Raw genomic sequence first — 22,468 nt, 5'->3', positions numbered from 1 at the left:
CTGTAGCAGGCAAAGCTGTTTCGCGATCTAGGGGTTTCTTTCGGTTGAGATGACTGGTTCTTGTAGATGTGTTGGTGTTTTACCAAGTGTCTTTATGGGGAACGCTAGGAGTCATGCTTTACCTCGTAATACATTTCTCCATCGAGGAACCAGTCGTATTCTTGGGGATAATGACGAGACAACGACTTGTGAAAAGGCTGGCGTTGAAGATCAGCTTGAAGAGTAACACGATGTATGACAGGAGAAGTGCCTCGCGAGAAGACCAATATGTCACGACGACTTCTTCGATGCCATCTATCTAAGGGGGCGTTGTGATAATCACCGGGCCCTGGGCGATCGGGTGGCAAATAGAATATCGGAATGGGGGGACTCCGTATTGCATTAGTATTTGAGCTGAAAGAAAGAATCTATCTTCCTGAATATGTCGTTGCAACATTGGCCGCAGCCATGTCTTGAGTCAAGTTGCAATCCTCGTAGGGACGTATCTGTCTACATATTCCAATACTGGGCTTTGCGGAGTGTTTTGAAGGTATATAGACTGACACCAGTGTAGCCGTCAAAACACTATCCCAACCGAATAGCCATCCACAGCGTTGACAGCTAGAGTTGGAAACGACATCGAGAAGGGAGTAGTGGCAGGATCAGAAGTCACCAAACTCGGACTTAAGCTGAGTAAGAACTGTCAGTCTTGCCCTTTCGGCGGGAAGGCCGACAATGGCGAATTGTCCATCCGCACCCGCACACTGAAGAAAACCACTACCACCGGTGTTTGTCAGCAAGGAGCGTAGGCTATCCTGGGTATGGCAAGATACGAGAAGGAGGTATAGCCTCCGCGCGACAGAAAACTGTCATCCCACGCCTTCCTTCTCCTTGTGCCCTCATCTACAAGATGTCAGACTGAAGCCAGGTCGCAAATCTTGCCACAGTTGGAATAGACGCTGGTCGTCTGTGGGAAAGAAGGCACGGCTCTCAGAGAGGTTTGGCAAGAAAGGGCGAGAGCGGCCAGGCCCAGCTAGATCTCCTGGGTGGCTGCGCCGCCCTGCGCTTTGGGATAGCTTGAATAGATGATGGGCTCAGCCTCCCTCGCGTTGGTTTTGAAGCGTAAAGCTTTCGGATTGATAGAACAAGACGATGAGTACGAAAAATGCATATATGTAATCAGTTGCGTTACCAATAGATAGTGGATAGATACCGAATTGGGCCTCTGGTTGCTGGCTAAAACGGCACTTGGGATGGCTGGCTTCATTGAGGTTGCCAGTAAGTTGATAATATGACTTGACATCCCAGCAGACAGACGAAGCATCTGAATATCGCAGCAGCAGGTGTAAGTGAGAAAAGGCTACAATGATGGGAAATGAGAATGCCACGATCTGGTGTCATTGAAGCCAAGAACATGGGAAGGGGAATAAAACGTTGCCAACGCGGTGGCGCTGCAGGCGCAGACGCCTGCTCAGTAACGCCGATGAGTTTCACAGCACGGACAGTTGAGCATCGTTGGTGATTACGAGGTTAGCAAAAGACTGTGACAAAGCAACCAGAGGCTGTGACAAAGCGACGTGCTTGCAGAGTGGTGGATTATTGGATGACGGATCTTGAAGCTTTACGCGCTTCGTATCGCGCTCCCAGCGCCGAGCCGAGCGGACGGAGTTGGGCTACTATTTTTACTATTTTTATCGCCTATCCTATCGTGCGGCCCGAGCAAGCTGGTTTTAGTGCAACGTGGGGTCCACGGGGGTTGAGCAGCAGCAGCAGCAGCTCAATGGCACTGTTTCCGGCGCTATGACGAACACCTACAGTATCTGAGCCCTGCAGTACAACAGCAGTCGCAGTCTTTATCAGCGAGATGTCGGCTGTGGTTGAACTCAATGGGAGCTGCATGCACGCATGCATTTGATATGCACTACGATGCACTGTGTGACCCAAGCATTAGCTGTTACCGCCTCTCTCGATCTTGGTGAACTCTTTGACTGTGCATGGCAGATCCCGATGCAACTGAGAGTCCCCAAGAATTTGGAGGGCAAAGGACCGGATGTGGGGTTGAGCAGACCACGGTGGAGACAGGTGCACGGACCGGAAACCTTAAAATCGATCCAAGGCTTTTCCGAAAAGGTGGGAGAGGAAGAAACGAAACCGATCTTGGCGCATGTCGGACTTGGGACAAGGAGATACCAGACTCATCTATGCTGAGATCCAGATATTGTAACCCAGAAATAATACTGTAGTTAACCGAGGCAACTACCAGAGAGGAATGGCAGACACCACGGGAGAGGTCGCATGGCTGAGACATGGTGGTAGACCGCTATGGGACCATTCAGCAGATCTCGCCGATGACGCATGCGGCCTGGACAGGTAGGTACCCAGAACAGGTACCCTTCTAGCATCCGGTCGCGCTATGGAGTACCTGCACCGTACTAAAAACCCGGCCTGGCACCCTTCGGCTCGGTGGGGGGTCACATTGGGTTGGATCAGATCAATTGCGATGCCATCAATTCTCAACTATCTGGATATCAGAGACCTACACAATGGATGCATCGGATATAATTAGGTAGAAACACATTCCAGTGGATATAGTCTTGCTTTCTTTGTGCACATACACAACACAATGCAGATGCAGCCCATGGACAAAGGACAAGCGCATTCAGTCTCATCGGTTGGCTCAATGAGGAATGATGGGAGCTGCAGCATAGGGGCATCTCCTCCTGCAGAAAGTCTATAGCTGGTGGGAGTGGATTCCTGCAAACCTTTGGGCGGCCCAGGAACAAACGTGACCCTCGGTTGGTGAGGGCATTCTAGAACCCATAGACCCTTTCCGCAGGCTGTTTGCGTGGAGAGCGGCGGTGATGTGCGGCGGTCAGGTCCCGTCGCCGTCTATGCAGCGGATCGGTGAGATCCCATTTGCATCCTTTCTTTCCCGTGCATTTTGCCTCTGCCTCTCCAGCCGGCTACGTTGAAGGCAAAAAGTGTTCAACAGTCTTACTTCCTTGCAGTCCCGAATGCAAATCTATTGACCTGCTGCCAGTCTGACTTTACTTATCTATCTTTTCCTCCTCCTTTTCTTGCCCATTGCCATCTCGTAGTTACTTACCTATTGCTCCATCTACACGCTCTCCTAGGAGGAGGGTGCAGATGCAGGTGCAGACGCAAAGCCAGTTCGTGCCATTTTGGCCCAGCATTAGCGCCAAGGCAATCAATCGGCCGTGCTAGCAGCAACTGCAGGGCTCCAAATTCCAATTGCAGCTTATTCAGCTTGCAGGCTCCCCAGCTTTACCTGCCGAACGCTGACCTCATAAGTCCCCATTGATCCCAGGCCGCCGACCGATAGCCAGAGCAGCAGCAGCGGCAGCGACGGCGATCATTGATAGCGACGACTCCAATCAGTCAATCAAGCGCCAACCTTCTGGACGATTTCTCTTGCCATTACCCCTCGGCCATCGCCATCTGCGCCTTCCACCACCAGCAAGACTTCAATAACCCAACAGGACCTCATCTTCTTGACTTGGCGGACCTTCATCGGCGCTGGGTTCGGAGAAAAGCCAGCACCCAGAAGCAAAAAAACATCCTTTTTCCTGGTCCCTTACACACACCACGACCGTTCGATTTCCACCTTTTCTCCCTCTCTGCCTATCCCCGATAAAAAAAATTAGACCAACCAAAAGCGACCGACCAGCAGCCGGCCGCTTGCATTTGCACTGCGCGAGAGAGAGGTGTCCTGAGAGAGTTCTTTTTCCAATTCCAGTCCAATTGCAATCTTTGTGTTTTCCGAAAGCGCATCCCCCAGCCGTTCCAAAATTCCTCTTGTGACTTGCATACATACATCATACACACTTGGAGCTTTGCGGTGTTACCTAAGCTTGGATTTCTTTGTTACCGGCAGGCGAGGCTAGGCGACTTGTGACCTAGCAGCATCGCATCAGCAGCTGTGTGCCTCTTTTTTTTTTTTTTTTTTTGTGGAGGAGAGGGACTGGAACACCAGAGAAGGAAAGCATTGACTGGAAGGACGGAAGTTTTTTTCTGGGGCCACACGCCTCAGCAAGGACTCTCCCTCCAGTGCCCGGCGCCTCCACCCTTGGCAGTGAGTCTTTGGTCTCTGGTCTCTGAGAGGAGGGAAAGGCCGAAAACATCCAATCGCCAATCAAGCGTGGATGAAATATTCCACGCCCGCCCGCCTGCGCTGACTGCCTGTCAATCCGCCCCCCCAGCAGCCCAGCAGCCCAGCAGCCCCAGGCTGCCCAGCATTTGATCCTAGAGAAAGAAAAATAGTTTCTATCCTAACCACCACCCCCAACCCACCCGCGACTGACCACAACCCAACGACCACCGTCATTCTCGCTCCCCCAACCCATCATGGCGCCCCAAAAGGGTGGTCAGGCCATCAAGCAGAAACAGCACGCCCTCAATCACCACGCTGCTGTTGCCCCGACCGCGGCTCCAGGCGCCCATCCTGCCCAAGCCCAGCCAGCAGCAGGCCGAGTTAATGGAGCATCATCGACCGGAGCACCGCAACCACCGCAACCAAGCCAGCCCAAGAAGCAACCCTCCTCGAACGCTCGCCCTGCCGTTGTGCCCGCCCTTCCTCTGCAATACCTCAATCGCCAGCCCAGCCGACAGCAGAAGCCGCAGTCCCAGCACCAACAGCGCGACTCCAACAACTCCAACAACCACCACCAGCGACGACCCTCGACCAACGGTGCACCAGCCGCCAACTCTGCGAATGGCCACCCGGTTGCCTCTCTCGAGGCCGCTCTGATCGACCACCACGCCGTCGCTCCCGACTCCGCTCTGGCCCTGCAGAAGGCCGCCCACCGCAAGAACATGTCGGCTTCTGGAAACGAGGCCGCCACCAACGGCGCTGGTGTGGAGAAGGCCGGAGCACCAGCAGCCGCAGCCGCCGCCGCCCACTCCAGCAACAGCAACAACCACCATTCTACCGCGGCAAACGGTGCTACCAACGGTGCACACCCTCGAGGCCATGAGCACACCAACGGCAACAAGAAGGGCAACCGTGGCCGAAACAACAGCGTCGTCAACGGCACCAAGCACCAGAACCACGTCCAAGCCCAAAACAGCCGCGGTGACGCAAAGCTGCACAAACGCAACCAGTCATCCTCGCACAACAACGGCCCGGCCAACGGCATTGGTAATCTCACCTTTGGCGACATCCCCAGCGACATCCATGCCCCCGACACCCCGGCCCGAACGCGCGCCTCGTCGCTGGTCCAAGAAGCTTCCGTAGCACCTGCGCCCGCCAACGATCCGGAGAAAACGCCCCTCGCGCTGAGTAATGGGTCTGCACCTCACCACCCGCAGCAGCAGCATCCAGGTACTTCTTCCTTGTCTCCTGCAGACATGCCACTGCGCCTCCGTTTGGTGAATACTTGCTTACCATTTGACTTGGCAGTCGCATCCTACCACCAGAGCGAACTCTCCTCGCCCACTTCCGCTTTCGATTCGCAGCCTCCGTCGGCCACCTACCCCAGCCACGACTTCGTGCCCCATGCTGCCGCCAACGGCCACCACTTCCACGAGGCCCACCCCCGCCTAGGCATGGATCACGGCTCCGACTCCACCGGCTTCCACCCGGCTCACCCGATGCGCTCTCACCCGACCCCCAATGGTGCCATCATGTTTGGCGGCATGGGCTTCCCCGATTCGCACTCTTCTTCGCCCGTTCCTCCTCCTGTCGCCGGCTTCATGCCACCCCCGAACGGCCGCCACATGAACGGCGTTAACGGCGGCGAGAATGGTCAGGTCTTCCCTCCCACCAACGGTTTCCACGGACACGGCCATGCGCACACCGATAGCTCTGCCACCAACTTCCCCGGCCATCCTGCTCCGTTCCGTCATGAGATGGGACCCCCACCACCACCATGGATGGCTACAACCAGGTGCAGGCTCCCGTCCCCCTTCCCCACGGACCCTACGATGGTTATCGCTCCAACATGGGCCGCTACGGTCCTCCCACGCCTCACAGTTTCCAGGGCTCGCAGGCGTCTGGAGACCAAAACGGAGCCGAGAACGGACAACACTTCCTCCCGCCCAACGGCCACGGCTATGGCAACCACGGACCTCATCCCAGCCACCCTCCTGGCCTTGCTCATGCCATGGGCCATGGTCACTTCCAGCCCTTCATGCCGCCAGCTCACTTTGGCGGCAGGCCGGGTATGATGGCCGAGGATCTGGCAGATAGTGTAGCTTATTTCCGAAGCCAGTTCGACTCGGCCGAGCTGGCCGACTGCGTTCTCGAGCTGGTTTTCCCCGACCGCCGCCAGGATCCCATCAAGATCAAGGGACACAAGCTCATCCTGGCCCGGAGCCCGTACCTGATGAACACCATCATGCTTCTCCGCGCCCAGGACCCCGGTTCTCACACCATCAGCATCCAGAATGAGGACATGTGGCTCCGCCCCGACGCTTGGTACATGGCTGTCCATAGACTGTATCTGGGCCCCCTGTTGCCCAACCTCCCTCCCATGGGCGGCAACATGCCCACCTCGGAGCAAGTAGGCCGCCATGCCGATCAGTTCAGCTTCGCCCTGGCGTACACTGCCGCAGGCCACCTGCTCCAGATGCAAGACGTCCTCGTTCGGGGCTTGCAGATCGCGGCCGAGATGATCAACTGGAACACCGTCGAGGAGGGACTCGCCTTCGCCCTGGATAACAGCCACGAGCGATTCGCGGACGACGACTCGGATCTCCTCGAGGTGGAATACAACTACGGCCGCGATATGGAGATCCTCATGTCGGCCCTGGTCAACTTCCTCATCAATGCCTTCCCCGCCAACTTCGAGCTGGATACGAGCGTCTTCGACCCGCCTGCCTTTGCGCGAATTCCGGCCATTCCCAAGCCCACATACCACCAGAAGACGGCGCCGGCCATTGCACGAGGCTCCTCGGTTCGTCAAGGCGCCAAGACCAAGCCTACCCGACTCTCTAGCATCAAGTTTGGTGATCTCCCCACGGCCTATCCGGAAGAGGACGCTGCTTCACCTCGCGAGCCGGCTAAGTGCTCCCCGCAGCTGTCGCGCCTCCTCCTCAACCTGCCTTTCGACACGCTCCGCTACGTTCTCACCTCGGAGAGCAACGGTGTGTCTGGCTGGAACACAGCCCAAGATCGATATCATGCGGTCGCGGACGTTGTGGCCGAGCGCGAAGTCCGCCGCCTGCGCGCCGTCGAAGCCGTTCGCAACGGCAACGTGCCTGGCGCCGAGGAGATTCAACGCCGACTGTCTTCGACGCAACGCCACGCCATCGTGGACGCCTGGGATGCCCTCAACTGGAAGGAAGAGGTGGTCCAGCCCTCGGGCGCCGGTGTTCCGCGTCTCATCCGTCGGTGGGTCCCGCAGTTCTCTGTGGCGCCGACTGTCGAGAGCGAGGAGCCGCAGACTTACGAGCCGCATCCCTACGAGTCCATGGTCTAGATGAACGGATCCGAGTGCGGTAGTAGTAAGAATTCACGACTTGATGATGATGATTGCAACGGCGTCACCGGCTACATGGAAAAAGGAGGGTTCCCGGAGTATCAATGGTAGGGTTGCATGCATAGCACAAAAACGGCTCTCTGGACATGGGCGTCCCTCGAGGATACAGGGTCCGACGAATTCTCTGGTTGACATGGCATCTCACGTTGGTGTTGATCGGCGTTTCTTGCTCTCTCGCTGATGATTTACATTGCCTGTCTTTCTGGCAGTGGTTTTGGCGTCTCATCCCATGAGACAACACTCAATGTTACGAGGTAGATTACAACAAGCAGTCTTCTCGGAAGGATGGTGGAGCCAAGTGCCACTTTGGCCATTTGCCTCGGCAGTTACCAAGGAGGAATCCAAAGCGACATGCTCCGGGCGAATCATGATGAGCATTATGGCCGTTCACCTCGAAAAGGCTTTCGCAATTGGGACACAATTGCTTGTGGCATCAAGCAGTGTTGTCGAGTGGAACTGCGGAGCGTTGAAAACGGCGAAGGGAGGAGCTGACGGTGGAAAAGAGGACTTGCATTGATACAAGTCTGTCTACCTATGTTTGATGGGTACTTTGCTGTCTGTACCAGCGATGCGAGAGGGGAAAAAACCTTTCGTGCTTCTTTTGCAGTTGAGGCATCGAGGAGTATGCGGGTTTTCAACCACCGATTTCCCTAGCAGCCCCCTCATCGTCCTCCAAGTAGATAACAGCATAGACAGCATCGCGGGAGTTATTCCTGCCTTAATACCGAGCTGAATAAAGAATCGTTTAGATACTTGGGTTGCTTTGCTTGTCGTGGTGGTTGCTTGTTTCTATTCGGTGATCTCGAAGCATCGATGCTCCTGTGGATGTGACATGAACGCATTGCTTTGGTCAGGGCAAATGGGAGTCCAGTGAGCCTGCTTTGGGTAAGTAGTAGCTAGGTCACTGCATTATTCACTCTTTGGTGTTCCCTTCTGGCAAGACGAGACAATCAGTTGAATCCACATGCGTCAGCCTGGTGTAACTGGACGCTACATCAGTCACGTATCGCGATTCGCTCCCCAAGTCCCGACCCTAATGCCCCGCAAAGAAGGTCGGAGCTATCAGTCGTGCTGTATTGCTGTATTCGTCAGCCAGCCCAAGCTGGTAGCCCAAGGTACCTGTATGGAGTTAACGCCGCTCGTAAGCCCGTAAGGAGATAGCACGACGCGGGGGGCACACTAATTGGGCGCGAGAGGGCCGAGCCGGAGATACGAGTCGGGATCGCTTTCTCTCTACCTGTTGGGCTGTCACGTATAAGTAGTCGACTTGAGTGATTAGGCTCCATGACATTATCTTCTATTGTTTACTTAGATTTGCATGATCTATACTTGGATTGACTTCATACTCCGACACGTACTCGCAAGCTTGTGTAAGCCCTTCTACCTGAAGATCTCATCACCCTGTTCGATACTCACGTCAACTGCCAAACCACGGTCACCATGGCATCCAACAAGGAGATTGTTTTCATCACTGGCGGTAGGCTATACCTCAAAATGGCCGCAATGATGAAAGAGGATGCGCTCATCTAACTCGCTATGAACACACAGGCAACACCGGACTCGGCTACGAGGTCGTCAAAGCCCTCTACAAGTCCCCGCGCCCCTACGAGATCATCCTGGGGTGCCGCACCGTCTCCAAAGGCGAAGAAGCCATCGCCACTCTCCAAAAGGAGATCCCGGAATCCGCCTCGACGCTGAGCGTACAGCAGGCGGACCTCGAGTCCGACGCCTCCCTCGAGCAAGCCGTCGCCGCCATCTCCACCAACCACGGCGGCCGCCTCGATGTCCTGATCAACAACGGCGGCGCCAGCTTCGACAACGACATCGCGCCCCACGGTCGGGGATGTCGGTCCGCGACGCCTTCAACAAGATGTGGGACGTCAACGTCAGCGGCACGCACGTCTTGACGCAGCTCGCGGCCCCGTTACTCCTCAAGTCCAGTGCGCCGCGCCTGCTGTTCGTGACGTCGGGGACCGCGACGCTGGCCGAGACCGAAATCTTCGACACGCCGATGGGCCAGCGTCTGAACGCGAGCCCGCCCGCCGGGTGGCCCAAGGGGTCGGCGGGCCCGGGCACGATGGCGGTGACGGGGTACCGGTCGGCCAAGACGGGGCTGAATATGGTGATGCGGGAGTGGGCGCGGATCCTGCGGAACGATGGGGTCAAGGTCTGGGCGGTGAGTCCGGGGTTCTTGGCGACGGGGCTCGGTGGCGTGGGAGCAGACCGGCTCAAGGCCGCGGGGGCGCTGGATCCCTCTGTTGGCGGCGAGACGGTGCGGGAGGTGGTGGAGGGGAAGAGGGATGGGGAGGTGGGGAAGGTTGTGAGGAGGGATATGGTGCAGCCTTGGTAGAGGGATTGTGTACGACCGTCTTGACTGTATGTGTGTATTCATGTGTCGAAAGAGGAGACGATAAGATGGTAGAATGTAACATGACATAGCCAACCAACCCAATCAAGACTCACATGCTAAAAGGGCGCTGGAAGTGGTGGGTGCAGGTTGTTGCATCCCACAGTTGTGATTCAAGACGTATCATGAATGGTCCCCAGTTGATTTCGTGTGTAATTCGCGTCATTAACCGACCTGTCGCTATCAGCTTTATCTTGTCTTTCTTGCAGCACGTTTCCCGCGCTCCCCGGCGGTACACGCCGAGATATTCCCTTGACCCGTAAGAGCATGCTTTCACACCCAAACACCACTCAGGGACACCGATGAGAGGTCCAAGTTTCCAGAATTGCATCCCATCCAACTGCTGTACTCGTCAACACAGCAGCTGTAGTCGAAGCAGGCCATCGTCCAGTTCCGGCAAGAAGTCTTACACCATGGCTGTGATGATGCTCTGGTGCAGGAGCCACATAGATCGAAAGGATCGACGTACTTGCTTACACTGCTGGCCTGCGCTGGTATGAGTCGAAAAGCAAAAGAACAAAAAAAAATAAATAAAAAAAAGTCAGTACTTGCTTACACTTTGCAGAAGCCATGCTACAATACAACAGCGACTAGGCTACCATAAGACGTCATCTGCCGCCAATTACTTTCGGCCGAGATGAGAAACCAATAGTCTGACATGAGACATCCCACGTTGTCCCGGTATAAGCGTATCTTGCTTGACCAATAGACCATGGCGAGTGTCTGTCCTAACCTGTATCTGCCGTCATGATGGTGAATCCTATGTTATCAATTGTGAGACCCATTGCGAAATCTAAAACCCGCATTTATCCGGACTCGCAATTGCTGCTGTATCTCTGTGGTGAGATTATAGTGTACTGCCTATACAGTAGCCAAAGCCCGTCGCAGATTCGGCCTCCGATAAATATATCTAGCATTTTGGCCATGGTGGTAATAACAACGGCCTCGCTGACTATCTCCCAGTAGATAGGATTGAGTTAAAAGTTGAACGAGTATTCAAGGTAGAATATTGTCTTTAAATAGTTTCAGCAACCCAATGGTCTTTGGCTTCTTCAACGCAAGAAACACACTGCCTGTTTTTTCCCTCACCCATTTTCAACATGTTGACCAAAGCCAATTTTGCGGTGCTCTTGTGCCTCACCTCTGTCGCTGTGGGCCACGTCATGGTCCAACCAGACGACCCCTATGCTTCTCTGGCCGCCGCGGCCACTTCCTATGAAGAATTCGTCAACCATATCGTTGCCGCTGCGCCCAAGGTCGTGCCACCGCCAGTTCCAAGCCCCATCGTACCGACCGCCGAACAAGAGGCCTTTCTTGATGCCCTTAATGCCACCACCACTGGACCCAACCGTCTCATGGCCCGTGACTCCGAGGTGGGCTGTGATACCAATGCGTACTGTTTTGTAAGAACATACAGCAAGACTGCTTTACCACACAGTCACTCACCAAAATTGCGCACGTGGCTAACCCTGATCTCTTCACTTTCCCCTACCAGGGTCCTGACGCGGGCTCTTGCGTGAGCTATCTCGCAGGCCTCGGAGAAACGGAATGCCGTGTCGGCGTCAATGGGGTCCTCATGTGCCTGCAACACAAAGCCAAAATCGTGGGGCTGGCCGGGAGAGGAGAAGCCGCGAGCTCCTGGTAATAATACACCCTGGTTATCTACTCCCCCTTCAACCATCCTGATCTTCATCCCAGAACTGATGAAAACAAAAAACAGTGCCAATGTTGCCCGCGCCGCAGGGCGCATTCTGGACGTGTGCACCCACTCCGACCACCAAATCACTGGCCAGAAGACTCTCGATAGCGACGTGAACTTTAATGTCATTGTTGCCGGCTCATGAGGCTGACCGTGGTTCCATTGGCGGAATCCAAGTCATCAAAGGCAGGCACTGGCATCGCAACGTGGCCATTACAGACCGCGGCTTATCGGGACGCCTGGGCTTTCTTCTCCATCAGGATTGCGTGCCTTTTCCATCAAGGATCTTTACCTGGGGGCAGATTCAACGTCAGGCTAGTTGTATAGAGGTACATTGCATAGGACCCCAATTGAATAGTGCTATGCCACGTACTGACCTCGTATTTTTGGTCCAGTTGAGCACGTAGGCAGGCTAATCTGAGATAACCCCCTTTTCACCTCGGTATATAGAACTGCATAATGGCTGTTCCAAATGGAGCTAATGCATAACAACCCTATTCCTACGAAGAAGCCTGCTGAGCAGCAGAATAAGCGTGGAAGCTGCCCGTGGCCCTCGGATAGACCGCCGCCTCACTGGCAACTCCGTTATTGCTGCTGCCGCTCAAGTAAGAATCCCTCACAATACGGTCGATGTCGTCCTCGACAAAGTCATGCGCCCGGCCCCAGCCACCACCACCAGGAGTGTGGATGACGCAGCGATCCCCTGTCTGCATATCGACCTGACCACGACTGCCGATATTGATCCAGCGCTCTCCAACACCCTCCTCATCGTCTCCTTCTTCTCGAGTGGCTTTAGTGGTGCGCTGGACCCAGTAGTTGGCCCCCGAATCACCCTCCTCGCCCCCAAACAAGCCGTGCGGTTGGTGTACGCGCCGCTCCGTGATGAGCCCAAACGTCAGCGGGGCGCGGCACTCCCAGTCGCGCACGACGCCGTCGCCGCCCCGGAATAGGCCGCGGCCGCCGCTGCCCCGGCGGATCGAGAACTCGCGTACGAGGACCGGGTACCGCTTCTCGATGATCTCCATGTCGGTGGTGCGGGTGTTGGTCATGTGAACTTGTACGGCCTTGTCCCGTGTTAGCTCTCTTTGAAGCAGTGATAACAAATTTTCTATTTATGGGAGGGGAAGGCTCGAGAGACTGCAATAGATGTTGTGCTGAGGTTGGGAAGGAAATAACTTACAGAAGCGCCATGCCATGTCGGACCGGCGCCCTCACCGCCGCAGATGGTTTCGCCATACCCGAACCCGAATCCAGACTTTCCTCCAGCGTCGCCATCGTTGTTGGCACAGTTGCCAAAGAAGCCGAAGCAGTTCATGCAGCCCTGGGAGTCGGCCGCGGCGCGGAAGGCCTTGAGGAGAAGATCCACAAGACGTTGGGATGTCAATGTGTTTCCACAGCACCTGTGTCAAGCGTGTTGTCAGTAAGCCCAGCTCCGAGAAAAGATCCAGAGGGTCTGCTACTACGGTGATGTATTGTAGAAAAGGCCAGAGGACTTACACGGCGGGCCCAGCAGATGGATTCAGGAAGCAGTTCTTGGGCAAGATGACCCTGGTCGGCGAGAGACAGCCCTGGTTCAGGGGTATGTCGGACCCGATGAGCAGCCGCAGAGTGTAGATGAGCGCCGAGTAGGTGATGGCGGGCGGCGCGTTCATGTTGGACAGCATCTCGCACGACGTGCCCGTGAAGTCGAACGTGCCGAACCCGGTCTCGTCAATCGTAATAGCAACCTGCATCATGCTGCCGTTATCCAGATAGTCCCGGGCCTGCAACGGCTTTCCACCGAAGCGCCGATACGCCCCTCTTAAGTAATTGCGGACTGCGACCTCGGCGTTCTCCTGGATCTTGCGCATATAGAAGTGCACTGTGCGCTTGCCGTACTCGGCCATGAGCGTGTCGATGAGCGCGCTGCCCTTGGCGTTGGCCGCGACCTGCGCTTTGAGGTCTGACAGGTTGTCGCCGAGCCGGCGGGAACCGCTGCAGTTGGGATGCTGGCCTGGCTCGAGGAGGACCTTGACGATGCCTTCCTCGTCAAAGTGGCTATCGCGAACCAGGAAGAAGGACTTGATTGCGGCTCCTTCTTGCCAGAGCATGGTAGAGTCTCTTGGATCAGGTCAGCATACGACATCCGGTGATCAGGGTTTCAACAAGCAATATCCACGTACGGGGGCATGGAGTTTCCTCGGTAACCACCAATGTCCAGGTGATGGCCGCGAGACGCGGTGTAGAAGCATATGGTCTTGCCATCGGAATCGAAAACCGGAGTGATTACCGTGATATCTAGAAAGAACTCTCAGTCCGGCATATAACAAGAAAAATGGCGCAACAAAAAGCCTTCCTACCTGGCAAATGAGTACCTCCAGCCTCTGGATGATTCGATACCAGCACGTCGCCCGGCCTAAGCTCGCCCCTGTGCAGATTGTGCTGGTACTTGACGGCGTAGCTCATGCTGCCCAGGTGGACGGGGACGTGAGGCGCATTGGCGACCAGCTCGCCGTCCGGGCTGAAGATGGCGCAGGAGAAGTCCAGCCGCTCCTTGATGTTTAGCGACAGGCTGGTCTTCTGCAGGGTCCGGCCCATCTGCTCGGCGATGCCCATGAATCGGTGGCCGAAGATGCTCAGCCTGATGGGATCCGCGACAAGCTCTTTCTCCTTCTCTGGCGACTCGTCTTGTTGATATTTGCCGTCCAGCATGAGGTCAATGACAACGTGCGAGGTAAGGATGCGAGCTTGCGACTGAGGTACTACAACGATGGTCTGGGTGCTGTCGATGATGATGGCCGGACCATGGACCACCGTGCTTGGCTCAAGGTTGCCGAGAAGATAGACTTGAGTCGGTTGCATTCCGCCATTGGCGAAGAACACGTTTGCCTGGATAGTAGCTTCTGTTAGCCAACGGGTTGGAGGGAGGAAAGAATCAAAATGATGCAACTTACCGATCTCTCTGCGGGGGTCTTTGACTTTTCAAAGTGGCGGCTCTTCAGCTCGAGCACCAACTTCTCATTGTCGCAACTAACCTCACTGCTCTTGCCTACGCCCCGAACACGGACGTCGTCCACCAAGACCTTGCGATCTTGTAGGAACACGAAGGATAGATCTCGGAGATGTTCTCTCTCGAAGGCTGATCGCCAGTCCCCATCGTCAGGGGCTCGTACCATGAAGTTTGTATCAGTCCCATGGTACCGAAGGTTGAGATACACCTCATGCTCCATGTCGGCCTGCCTTATGTCTTGAACTCTGAGGCCCTCTGTGACCTTTTCCTTCAAGGCTGCTATACGCTCATTGATCCTGGACAGGGACATCTCCGACAAGAACTCCGACGAGGGTTCCTGAGCCTCTTGCACGATTTCGGCGAGGGCTATGCCGTACGCGGACAGGATGCTCGAGTATTTGTGTATGACGATCCGTCGGATTCCGAGCTTGTGCGCAATCTCGCAAGCATGCTGTCCGCCCGCCCCGCCAAACGTGGCGAGGTGGTGCTGCGCCGTCTCGAAGCCGCGGGCCTCGGTGAGGGCGCGGATGGGCCGGCACATGGACTCGTTGGCCACGTCGACAAAGCCGTGCGCCACTTCCACCGGGGTCATGGTGCGACCATCTCTGGCGTTGTTGTCGCGATTGATCTCATCCGCGAGCTCCTCAAACTTCCTCGCCACGACGTCCGAGTCCAGGGGCAGATCCTCGCCCGGACCAAAGATGGCGGGAAAGTACTCCGGGATCAGCCTTCCCAGAAACAAATTGGCATCCGTCACCGTCAACGGCCCTCCCTTGCGGTACGAGGCGGGTCCCGGGTGCGCGCCCGCGCTGTCGGGGCCGACCTTGAAGAGCCCGTCGCGCCAGAACAGCATGGAGCCGCCGCCCGCGGCGACGGTGTTGATGTCGAGCTGCGGGGACTGGATCGAGACGCCCGCGGTCGGGGTCTCGAAGACGTGCTCGAAGGACCCGCCGAAGCGGCTCACGTCGGTGCTGGTGCCGCCCATGTCGAAACCAACGACGGGGGCTTGGCCGTCGTAGGAGGTTCGGGCGTGTCCGACGACCCCTCCTGTAGGTTGCCCTCGAGTAAGTCGAAGTGGTATAGGAAACGTTCAACACGGATGAGACTTACCAGCCGGCCCACTGAGAATCCCTTTCAGCCCACTAAAGGTCTTGTGGCTCACCAACCCGCCGTCGCTCTGCATGAACTCGCAAGAAACCCCATCCAGGTTCCCGCCCTGAAACCCCCGCGCGAACCCGGAGACGTAGCGGGCGATCTCAGGTGTCAAGTACGCGTCCGCCGACGCCGAGGAGCCCCGCGAGATCATCTTGATCATGTTGGCGCCGACCGACGAAGAGGTCGACACGTGGCCGAACCCGAACTCGGCCCAGGCGAGCTCAGCCACGCGCTCCTCGTGTCGGGGGTAGAGATACGAATGCGCGAGACAGATGGCTAGGGTGTCGATGCCCTTGGACTTGATGGCGCGCAGCTTGGTCCGTACTTCGTCCTCGTCGAGGGGCCGGATGATGCGGAGCATGTCACCTGTGGAGCCCCTGACCAACACCCCGGGGATCTCGTCCAAGGGTGGCAGGCTATCTTTCCTCGCGTCCTCGTCGTACGCTTCCACCGTGAGCCGTTCCGATATCTCTACGACCTCGTCGTAGAGCAGCTCCGGTTTGACGATGCCCAGATCGAACAGCCTCGGTCGCGACTGGTAGCCGATCTCCAACAGATCCCCAAACCCTTGGTTGACGATGAAGGCGTGTCTTGTACCCTTTCTCTCAAGTAGCGCTGGGCAAGCAGAATTAGGGCCAGGGGCTTATCATAGTGGTAGGACTCGGGATACTCACCATTGGTTGCCACCGTCGTGCCCATACGGATGGACTGGATCAGGTCCTTGGGGATAGGAGAGCCCCTCGGGATCGTGGACCCGGAGAGAGTTTCCAGAACCCGCCGGATTCCTTCTGCCGGGGCATCATCATAGCTGGAGGGTTCGACCGATAATAGCTTGATGACAATGTCATCTCTGCCGGGGGCTGAGGCCCAAACGTCGGTGAAGGTTCCTCCGCGGTCTGGGCCAGCTGTTTAGCTTGGATGGCTTTTCACAGCAGCTAAAAGGGGCGAATTTTCATCAAAGGCAAGACTCACCAATCGCGAACTTGACACTTTTGGGGGGAACGGGCGCAACTACAGGTTTGTTTTCGACTGTCATGGTCGTTCGTTATCAGCACATTTAAAGGTTTGAGACTTGATTTGTTGCCAAGGGCTGGGTTTTGTGATAACTACGTGGACGGACGTAGTTGATATAAGTGATGTATCACAGCTCCACAGATCCGAAGTCGATATCGGAGTCGTCCGACTTGTTTTACTGCAATGGCTGTTAGGTGCAGTCGATCCCACTTGCCTCACCACTTTCACTCGGCTATTGATAGAAATATCTGCGATTACCCCAATGGGCTGGCCTCAAAATACAGCAGCGAGTACAGTGTGAGCTGCCAGCGCTTACCCCTCCCTCCTTTCAGCTAGGCTGAGGTTCCCCACGCATTGCTGGGCGTCGATTCGGGCTTCCCCGGGACACGGCACAATGCAACCTGTTGGAGATGTCTTGGCACATCGTCCAATAGGATGAACGGACTGCACAATCCCCTGTATCACCCCTTACATGCTTATCTCCATGATACGAAGGACAGACGACGGCATATTTCGTACACGGAATATCACCCCTCGTTCTCTTCCACTCGTACCATCCGGGACGTCGCGCCATCCGCGTGATACTTGATGTAACGCGAACCCCAGACTATGTGGAACCTAGAGATAGAGTCAATGTCCAAAATGCGGTGTAAGATGCTACCACAATCTGATGTATTACAAATACGCCCTAGCGTCATAGGTGGCGTCTGGTCTCATCCAAGCCCGTGATATACCTGCTCTATCAATGGAAGATAATGGGAGAGAGTGCGAGTAAGAGAGCTCGGGCATAATCTATGATCTGCGCTTTCTTGACAGAAATCCTCGATAAGACTCCAAGCGATTATCGTGCTTCTCGAGCCCCAGTTCCAGTCCATCCACATACCAACTGACAGACACGGTTGATTTCTACGTACAGGATGACTACTCGAAAGTCTCAAGAAGACAAGGCGGACGAGCCTGTTCATCCCGTCTCCTCGGCCCATCATGGGGAGATACTAAAGACAGTGGGTGACCCCGCTTTGGATGAGGCCGCGCGATACATTGCCACGCACGATGAGTTCGGGCCCATGACGCCAGAAACGGAGAAGGAGATTGTCAAGAAGGTAGACTTCTATGTTGTACCATTGGTAAGCGGAATTTCACATCCCCGGCATATGAGATCTCCCTTTCTAACAACATGCGTATTGACTTAGCTGTTGCTCATCGCCACTCTCGGAGCCGTGGACAAGGTCCAGATCGGGACAGCGTCGCTCTACGGGTTCCAAGAAGACAATGACTTCCAAGGACAGGAATACAGCTGGCTCGGGAGTGTCCTTCCCGTTGGTGTAAGTTGCAGCGGCATCTATCTGTTGATCAAGAAGAACAAATTGTTGATGAAAGCTACATTAGACCCTCGTTGGATTGGTACCAGCTTCGTACCTGGTGCAGAGGGTACCTCCGGCGAAGCTTCTATGCAGCGCGTCCGTGTGCTGGTCCATCTTGACCATCTGCTACGCGCCCTGCCGGTCCTGGAAGGGCTTCATGGCCCTGCGCTTCTTCCTCGGGTTTCTCGAAGCCGCCATCACGCCCACCCTGACGATGATCATCGCCTCGTTCTACAAGAAGGAGGAACAGCCGCCCAGGAATGCCTGTAGGTAGCTTTCTTCCCGCAGAACTATATAGCGTCAAGAATTGGTGTCCATTCTCACATCTCACTACAGTGGTTTTCGCCTACTTCTCCTCCATCCTCAACGGTTTCTTCGCCTTCGTCGTCGGCAAGATCCCCGACAGCGCGCCCCTGGCCAAGTGGCAGTACCTCTACATCATGACGGGCACCATCAACATCCTCGTCTCCGTCATCATGTTCTTCGTCCTCCCGGACAGCCCCATGAACGCCCGTTTCTACACGCCCGAGCAAAGGTTCCACGCCGTCCAGCGCCTCGCCGCCAACCGGACCGGCATCGCCGGAAACCACCTCCACCGCCGGGGCACGTGGAAATGGGACCAAGCCCTCGAAGCAGTCTTAGATATCCGCGTCTGGCTGATCGTGTTGTTCAACGTCGTCATCAACATCCCCAACGGCGGGCTCCAGACCTTTGGGTCTATCATCATCAACGATCTCGGCTTCAGCCCGCTCGAGTCCAGCTTGCTGACCATGCCCTTCGGCGTCGTCGCTACGGGCGGCGCGTGGGCTTTCAGTTATATCGCCGCGCAGTGGCGGAACCGGCGCACCTTGGTGGCCTCGATCGCGCTGCTGTTGCCCATTTTGGGGACCGCGCTGGTGTATGGGCTTCCGAGAGACAACATTCCTGGTCAGATGGTCGGGCTGTACTTTATGTACTTCTACTGGCGTGCGTTCTCTTGCCTTTCTGCTCTTGGTTCATGTACTAATCACTCCGCAAAGCACCCTATGTCGTCGGCATCTCTCTACCACAAGCAAACACCAGCGGTCGCACGAAGAAGTCGGTCACGTACAGGTAAGGACGTTCCACGTTCTTTCGCCACAATAGCCAACTGACAACTGCCTCCCCGCCCATTTCAGCCTCGTAACCATTGGCTACGCCGCCGGCAACCTCATCGGCCCGCAGACCTTCCGCTCGGACCAGGCGCCCAAGTACACCGCGGGCGTCGTGGCTATGCTGGCGGCCTACGGCGCCAGCATGCTGCTCCTGGGCGCGTACTGGGCGGTCGCGACCTGGGAGAACGGGCGGCGCGACCGCCGGTACGGTAAGCCGCAGCTGATCCGCGAGGGATCGTCGGCGCTGGAAGGGTTCGACGACAAGACCGATAAGAAGCAGGACAGTTTTCGGTACACTACTTGAAAGAACCACTGAGGGGCGGGGCGCTTTTGCATCGCCTTAATGGCGACTGCGCTGCCCTCACCATGTTATGCCGTGCCTTCCTGTATACTTTGGGGAATATTAAGTGCCGTGGTATGATGTTTATCCACTTGGGTGTAATGCTTATCCTACTGGATATGGTGTTTATATCATTAGGCAAACAGACCTATAGAGTATTTTCGAAAAGTATTTATTGTACCAGAGGCAGCGCTGTCGCCATCAAGGGGATTGATTATGCAAGATTTGCGATACGGCAGCAAGCTGGAATAGAGAGGCCGCGTCACTGAACCGTGGGTTTCCTAGCGAGCCCCCTTTCAAGGTGCGTAAGGGTGAAGGAAAGAGAATGAATTACTGTCGGATATTCGATATCAAGAAAAAGCTTTGGTCCAGGAGGCATTTCCGGGTTGGGTTGGTGTTGTCTAGCTTGGCTGCTTGTTTGGTCAAGGATAGAGAGGTAGGTTGCAAAGTTGCTACGGTCTGGATACGATCAGCTCTTGCGGCCCTTGCATCCTTTTCAGGCCATATACAAGATCCAAAGCAGGCGGGAACTGACACCAACACCGGCTTGATCGCTGTTGGTATGTGGCCAAGTCATAGGTGTAGCCGATAAGATAGCCAGCTTGTGATCTCTATTCCCATCAACTAGCTTGCCAATATATGACTCCACATCACGCAAGGAGTTGATCGCCTGGTCCAGCAAGATGCGACTTTTCTAAACGAAATCTGTTTGCTCATCCAAGTCCAGGGTCCGCATAGTGACAGCATTGGACCAATCAGTCTCACACATGTAATAAGCCGGGCTGGCATCCGCTCATGCATAAGATGTGCTGGTCAGTATCGCCAGCTTGCTTCCACCAGTCTCGCATGCCGTATGAGGCGGCCCTGTAGGCGAGCAGTGTTATGTACTCATCTGTTTGGGACAACAAACGAAAAGCGAACGGCATGAACCAATTTATCGACAAGGATCCGCGCGTGGAGGCGTTTGTTTTCAAGCGATGCCTAACTCCTTCGACGATATCGGTACTCTTGAACATAAAATACGTAGGTAGCTATTGGGATGGCGACCGTGCTTTGCATTTGATTCTAGAATGACTGTTTGTCTGAACAAGGACAGGCACCCGGGGGGTCTTCCCCGCACGACGATGCAGCGGGGACTAAACACTCCGGCCCTTGTCGCAATCCCACTTCCCCAGACTCAACGACTTAGCTGCTTTGCTCGGCCTGACAGCCCGAAACCACTCGAAACTAGATATACATACGGCGGAGTACGACTCCTTACGCATGTTGCATCTGCTGCCTCCCATCCTGGTGCAGATCGTACTACCAACGGAGCTGTGATGGGTCAATTTTGAACCCGGAGTGGAGATCCATCCGACATCGGATTCGGAGAATATGCCGACACCCAAACGGAGCCTGATAACCACATCTCGGAGCTCCATCAATAAACGCTCATCCAAGGGCCCAGTGATTACACTCCAAGATACAGCAAAGTTCACGTAACACTGCGGAAACAGAACCACGATGGAGAAGGACGCCCCCATCCTCATTCTCGGCGCTGGCACCTTCGGCCTGTCGACGGCCTACCACTTCGCCCAAGCCGGCCACTCCAACATCACCGTTCTCGAAAAGTCCACATCCGTGCCGCCCGCAGACTCGGCCGGCAACGACCTCAACAAGATCGTCCGGGCCGAGTACGAGGACTCCTTCTACGCCGAGCTCGCCCTGCAGGCCATGGCGGCCTGGAAGACGAACCCGCTGCTGGAGCCCTACTACCACGAGACCGGCTACCTGCTGGCCAACTCGGCGGCGGCGCCCGAAAAGGCCAAGAAGACGCTGCTCAAGTCGTTGGGGTCCATCCAGCAGCACCCGGCCTTCTGGGGCAAGATCTCGCCCATCGAGACGCGCGCGGACATCGCCAAGGTCGCCCCGGTGTTTGACGGGCCCATGGAGTGGAAGGGCTACTTCAACCGATTCGCAGGCTACGCCCACTCCGCCGACGCGCTCACCGCCATGTACTCGGCCTGTTGCGCCATGGGCGTCCAGTTCCACACAGGGGACGCCGTCAAGTCCCTGACCTACACTGTCGAGAAGCGCTGCACCGGCGCCGTCACCGCGTCCGGCAAGACGTACACCGCCGCCCTGACAGTCCTTGCCCTCGGTGCCGCGCTCGCCACCGTCCTCCCCAAAGTCGGTCGGCAAGTCGCCGCCAACGCCTGGCCCGTCGCGCATATCCAGTTGACGCCCGCCGAGGCCCAGAAGCTGCGCGGCATCCCCGTCACCTACGCGCGCGACCTCGGCTTCTTCTTCGAGCCGGACCAGCGGACCAACCTGCTGAAACTCTGCCCCTCAGGCGCTGGGTACACCAACTTCTGTTCGTCTTCGTCTTCATCCGAGTCTGAGGGGGGCCAGAGCTCGTCCGTCCCGCCCGACTTCAACGCCTTCATCACGCCTGCCGACGAGGAAAAAATCCGCAAGCTCCTCCGAGAGACCCTGCCGGCGCTGGCGGAGCGCCCGCTCATCAACAAGCACATGTGCTGGTGCGCCGACACGGCCGACTCCGAGTACATCATCGACTTTGTGCCCGGGACGAGCGGCAACTCCCTGATCGTCGCGAGCGGCGACTCGGGTCACGCGTTCAAGATGCTGCCCATCGCGGGCCGGTGGATCGTGGAGCTGGCCCGCGCGCGCAAGCAGGAGACGACGCGGTGGAGGTGGAAGGCCGGCCAGGACGCGGGCGGTGATGTTAGTTGGAGGATCGGGCGGCCTGTGGATCTCAAGGATGTGCCGTTGGCGGTTAGGCCTAAGCTGTAGTGCATTTATTTGGATTACTTGAAACATTGTATGTGGAAATCAAGGATCACTCTTCTGTTGGATCACCTTCTAGTAATATTAGGGATACCATCACAT

General features: G+C 56.1%; 6 protein-coding genes across 6 annotated transcripts; 5 read left to right on the top strand and 1 right to left on the bottom strand.

Moving 5' to 3' along the window:
- Positions 1-4,344: 4,344 nt before the first annotated feature.
- PG997_014168 (uncharacterized protein) lies at positions 4,345-7,418 on the top strand (the record flags this gene model as incomplete). The annotated part of the gene is made up of 2 exons (XM_066818482.1): positions 4,345-5,748; positions 5,886-7,418. 2 exons carry the CDS (start codon positions 4,345-4,347, stop codon positions 7,416-7,418), a joined length of 2,937 nt encoding a protein of 978 aa, XP_066660670.1.
- Positions 7,419-8,918: 1,500 nt separating this feature from the next.
- Positions 8,919-9,828, top strand: PG997_014167 (Short-chain dehydrogenase/reductase tropE; the record flags this gene model as incomplete). Its single annotated transcript, XM_066818481.1, has 3 exons — positions 8,919-8,955; positions 9,027-9,327; positions 9,420-9,828. The coding sequence occupies 3 exons, from the start codon at positions 8,919-8,921 to the stop codon at positions 9,826-9,828; spliced, it is 747 nt and encodes a 248-aa protein (XP_066660669.1).
- A 1,157-nt stretch (positions 9,829-10,985) lies between these two features.
- Positions 10,986-11,729, top strand: PG997_014166 (uncharacterized protein; the record flags this gene model as incomplete). Its single annotated transcript, XM_066818480.1, has 3 exons — positions 10,986-11,258; positions 11,324-11,526; positions 11,606-11,729. The coding sequence occupies 3 exons, from the start codon at positions 10,986-10,988 to the stop codon at positions 11,727-11,729; spliced, it is 600 nt and encodes a 199-aa protein (XP_066660668.1).
- A 355-nt stretch (positions 11,730-12,084) lies between these two features.
- Positions 12,085-16,764, bottom strand: PG997_014165 (uncharacterized protein; the record flags this gene model as incomplete). Its single annotated transcript, XM_066818479.1, has 9 exons — positions 12,085-12,648; positions 12,765-12,984; positions 13,082-13,684; positions 13,747-13,861; positions 13,924-14,452; positions 14,518-15,620; positions 15,684-16,343; positions 16,403-16,624; positions 16,701-16,764. The coding sequence occupies 9 exons, from the start codon at positions 16,762-16,764 to the stop codon at positions 12,085-12,087; spliced, it is 4,080 nt and encodes a 1,359-aa protein (XP_066660667.1).
- An 895-nt stretch (positions 16,765-17,659) lies between these two features.
- PG997_014164 (allantoate permease) lies at positions 17,660-19,543 on the top strand (the record flags this gene model as incomplete). Its single annotated transcript, XM_066818478.1, has 6 exons — positions 17,660-17,869; positions 17,936-18,067; positions 18,132-18,372; positions 18,443-19,072; positions 19,126-19,198; positions 19,264-19,543. 6 exons carry the CDS (start codon positions 17,660-17,662, stop codon positions 19,541-19,543), a joined length of 1,566 nt encoding a protein of 521 aa, XP_066660666.1.
- Positions 19,544-21,082: 1,539 nt separating this feature from the next.
- Positions 21,083-22,372, top strand: PG997_014163 (FAD dependent oxidoreductase; the record flags this gene model as incomplete). The annotated part of the gene is made up of 1 exon (XM_066818477.1): positions 21,083-22,372. One exon carries the CDS (start codon positions 21,083-21,085, stop codon positions 22,370-22,372), a length of 1,290 nt encoding a protein of 429 aa, XP_066660665.1.
- Positions 22,373-22,468: the final 96 nt, after the last annotated feature.

The sequence above is a fragment of the Apiospora hydei genome (genome assembly GCF_038363865.1).
Source record: "Apiospora hydei strain CBS 114990 chromosome Unknown utg000010l_segment0_segment0, whole genome shotgun sequence".
Taxonomy (NCBI): domain Eukaryota; kingdom Fungi; phylum Ascomycota; class Sordariomycetes; order Amphisphaeriales; family Apiosporaceae; genus Apiospora; species Apiospora hydei.
Note: the sequence above shows the minus strand (reverse complement) of the source record. Positions and strands in the feature narration are given on the sequence as shown.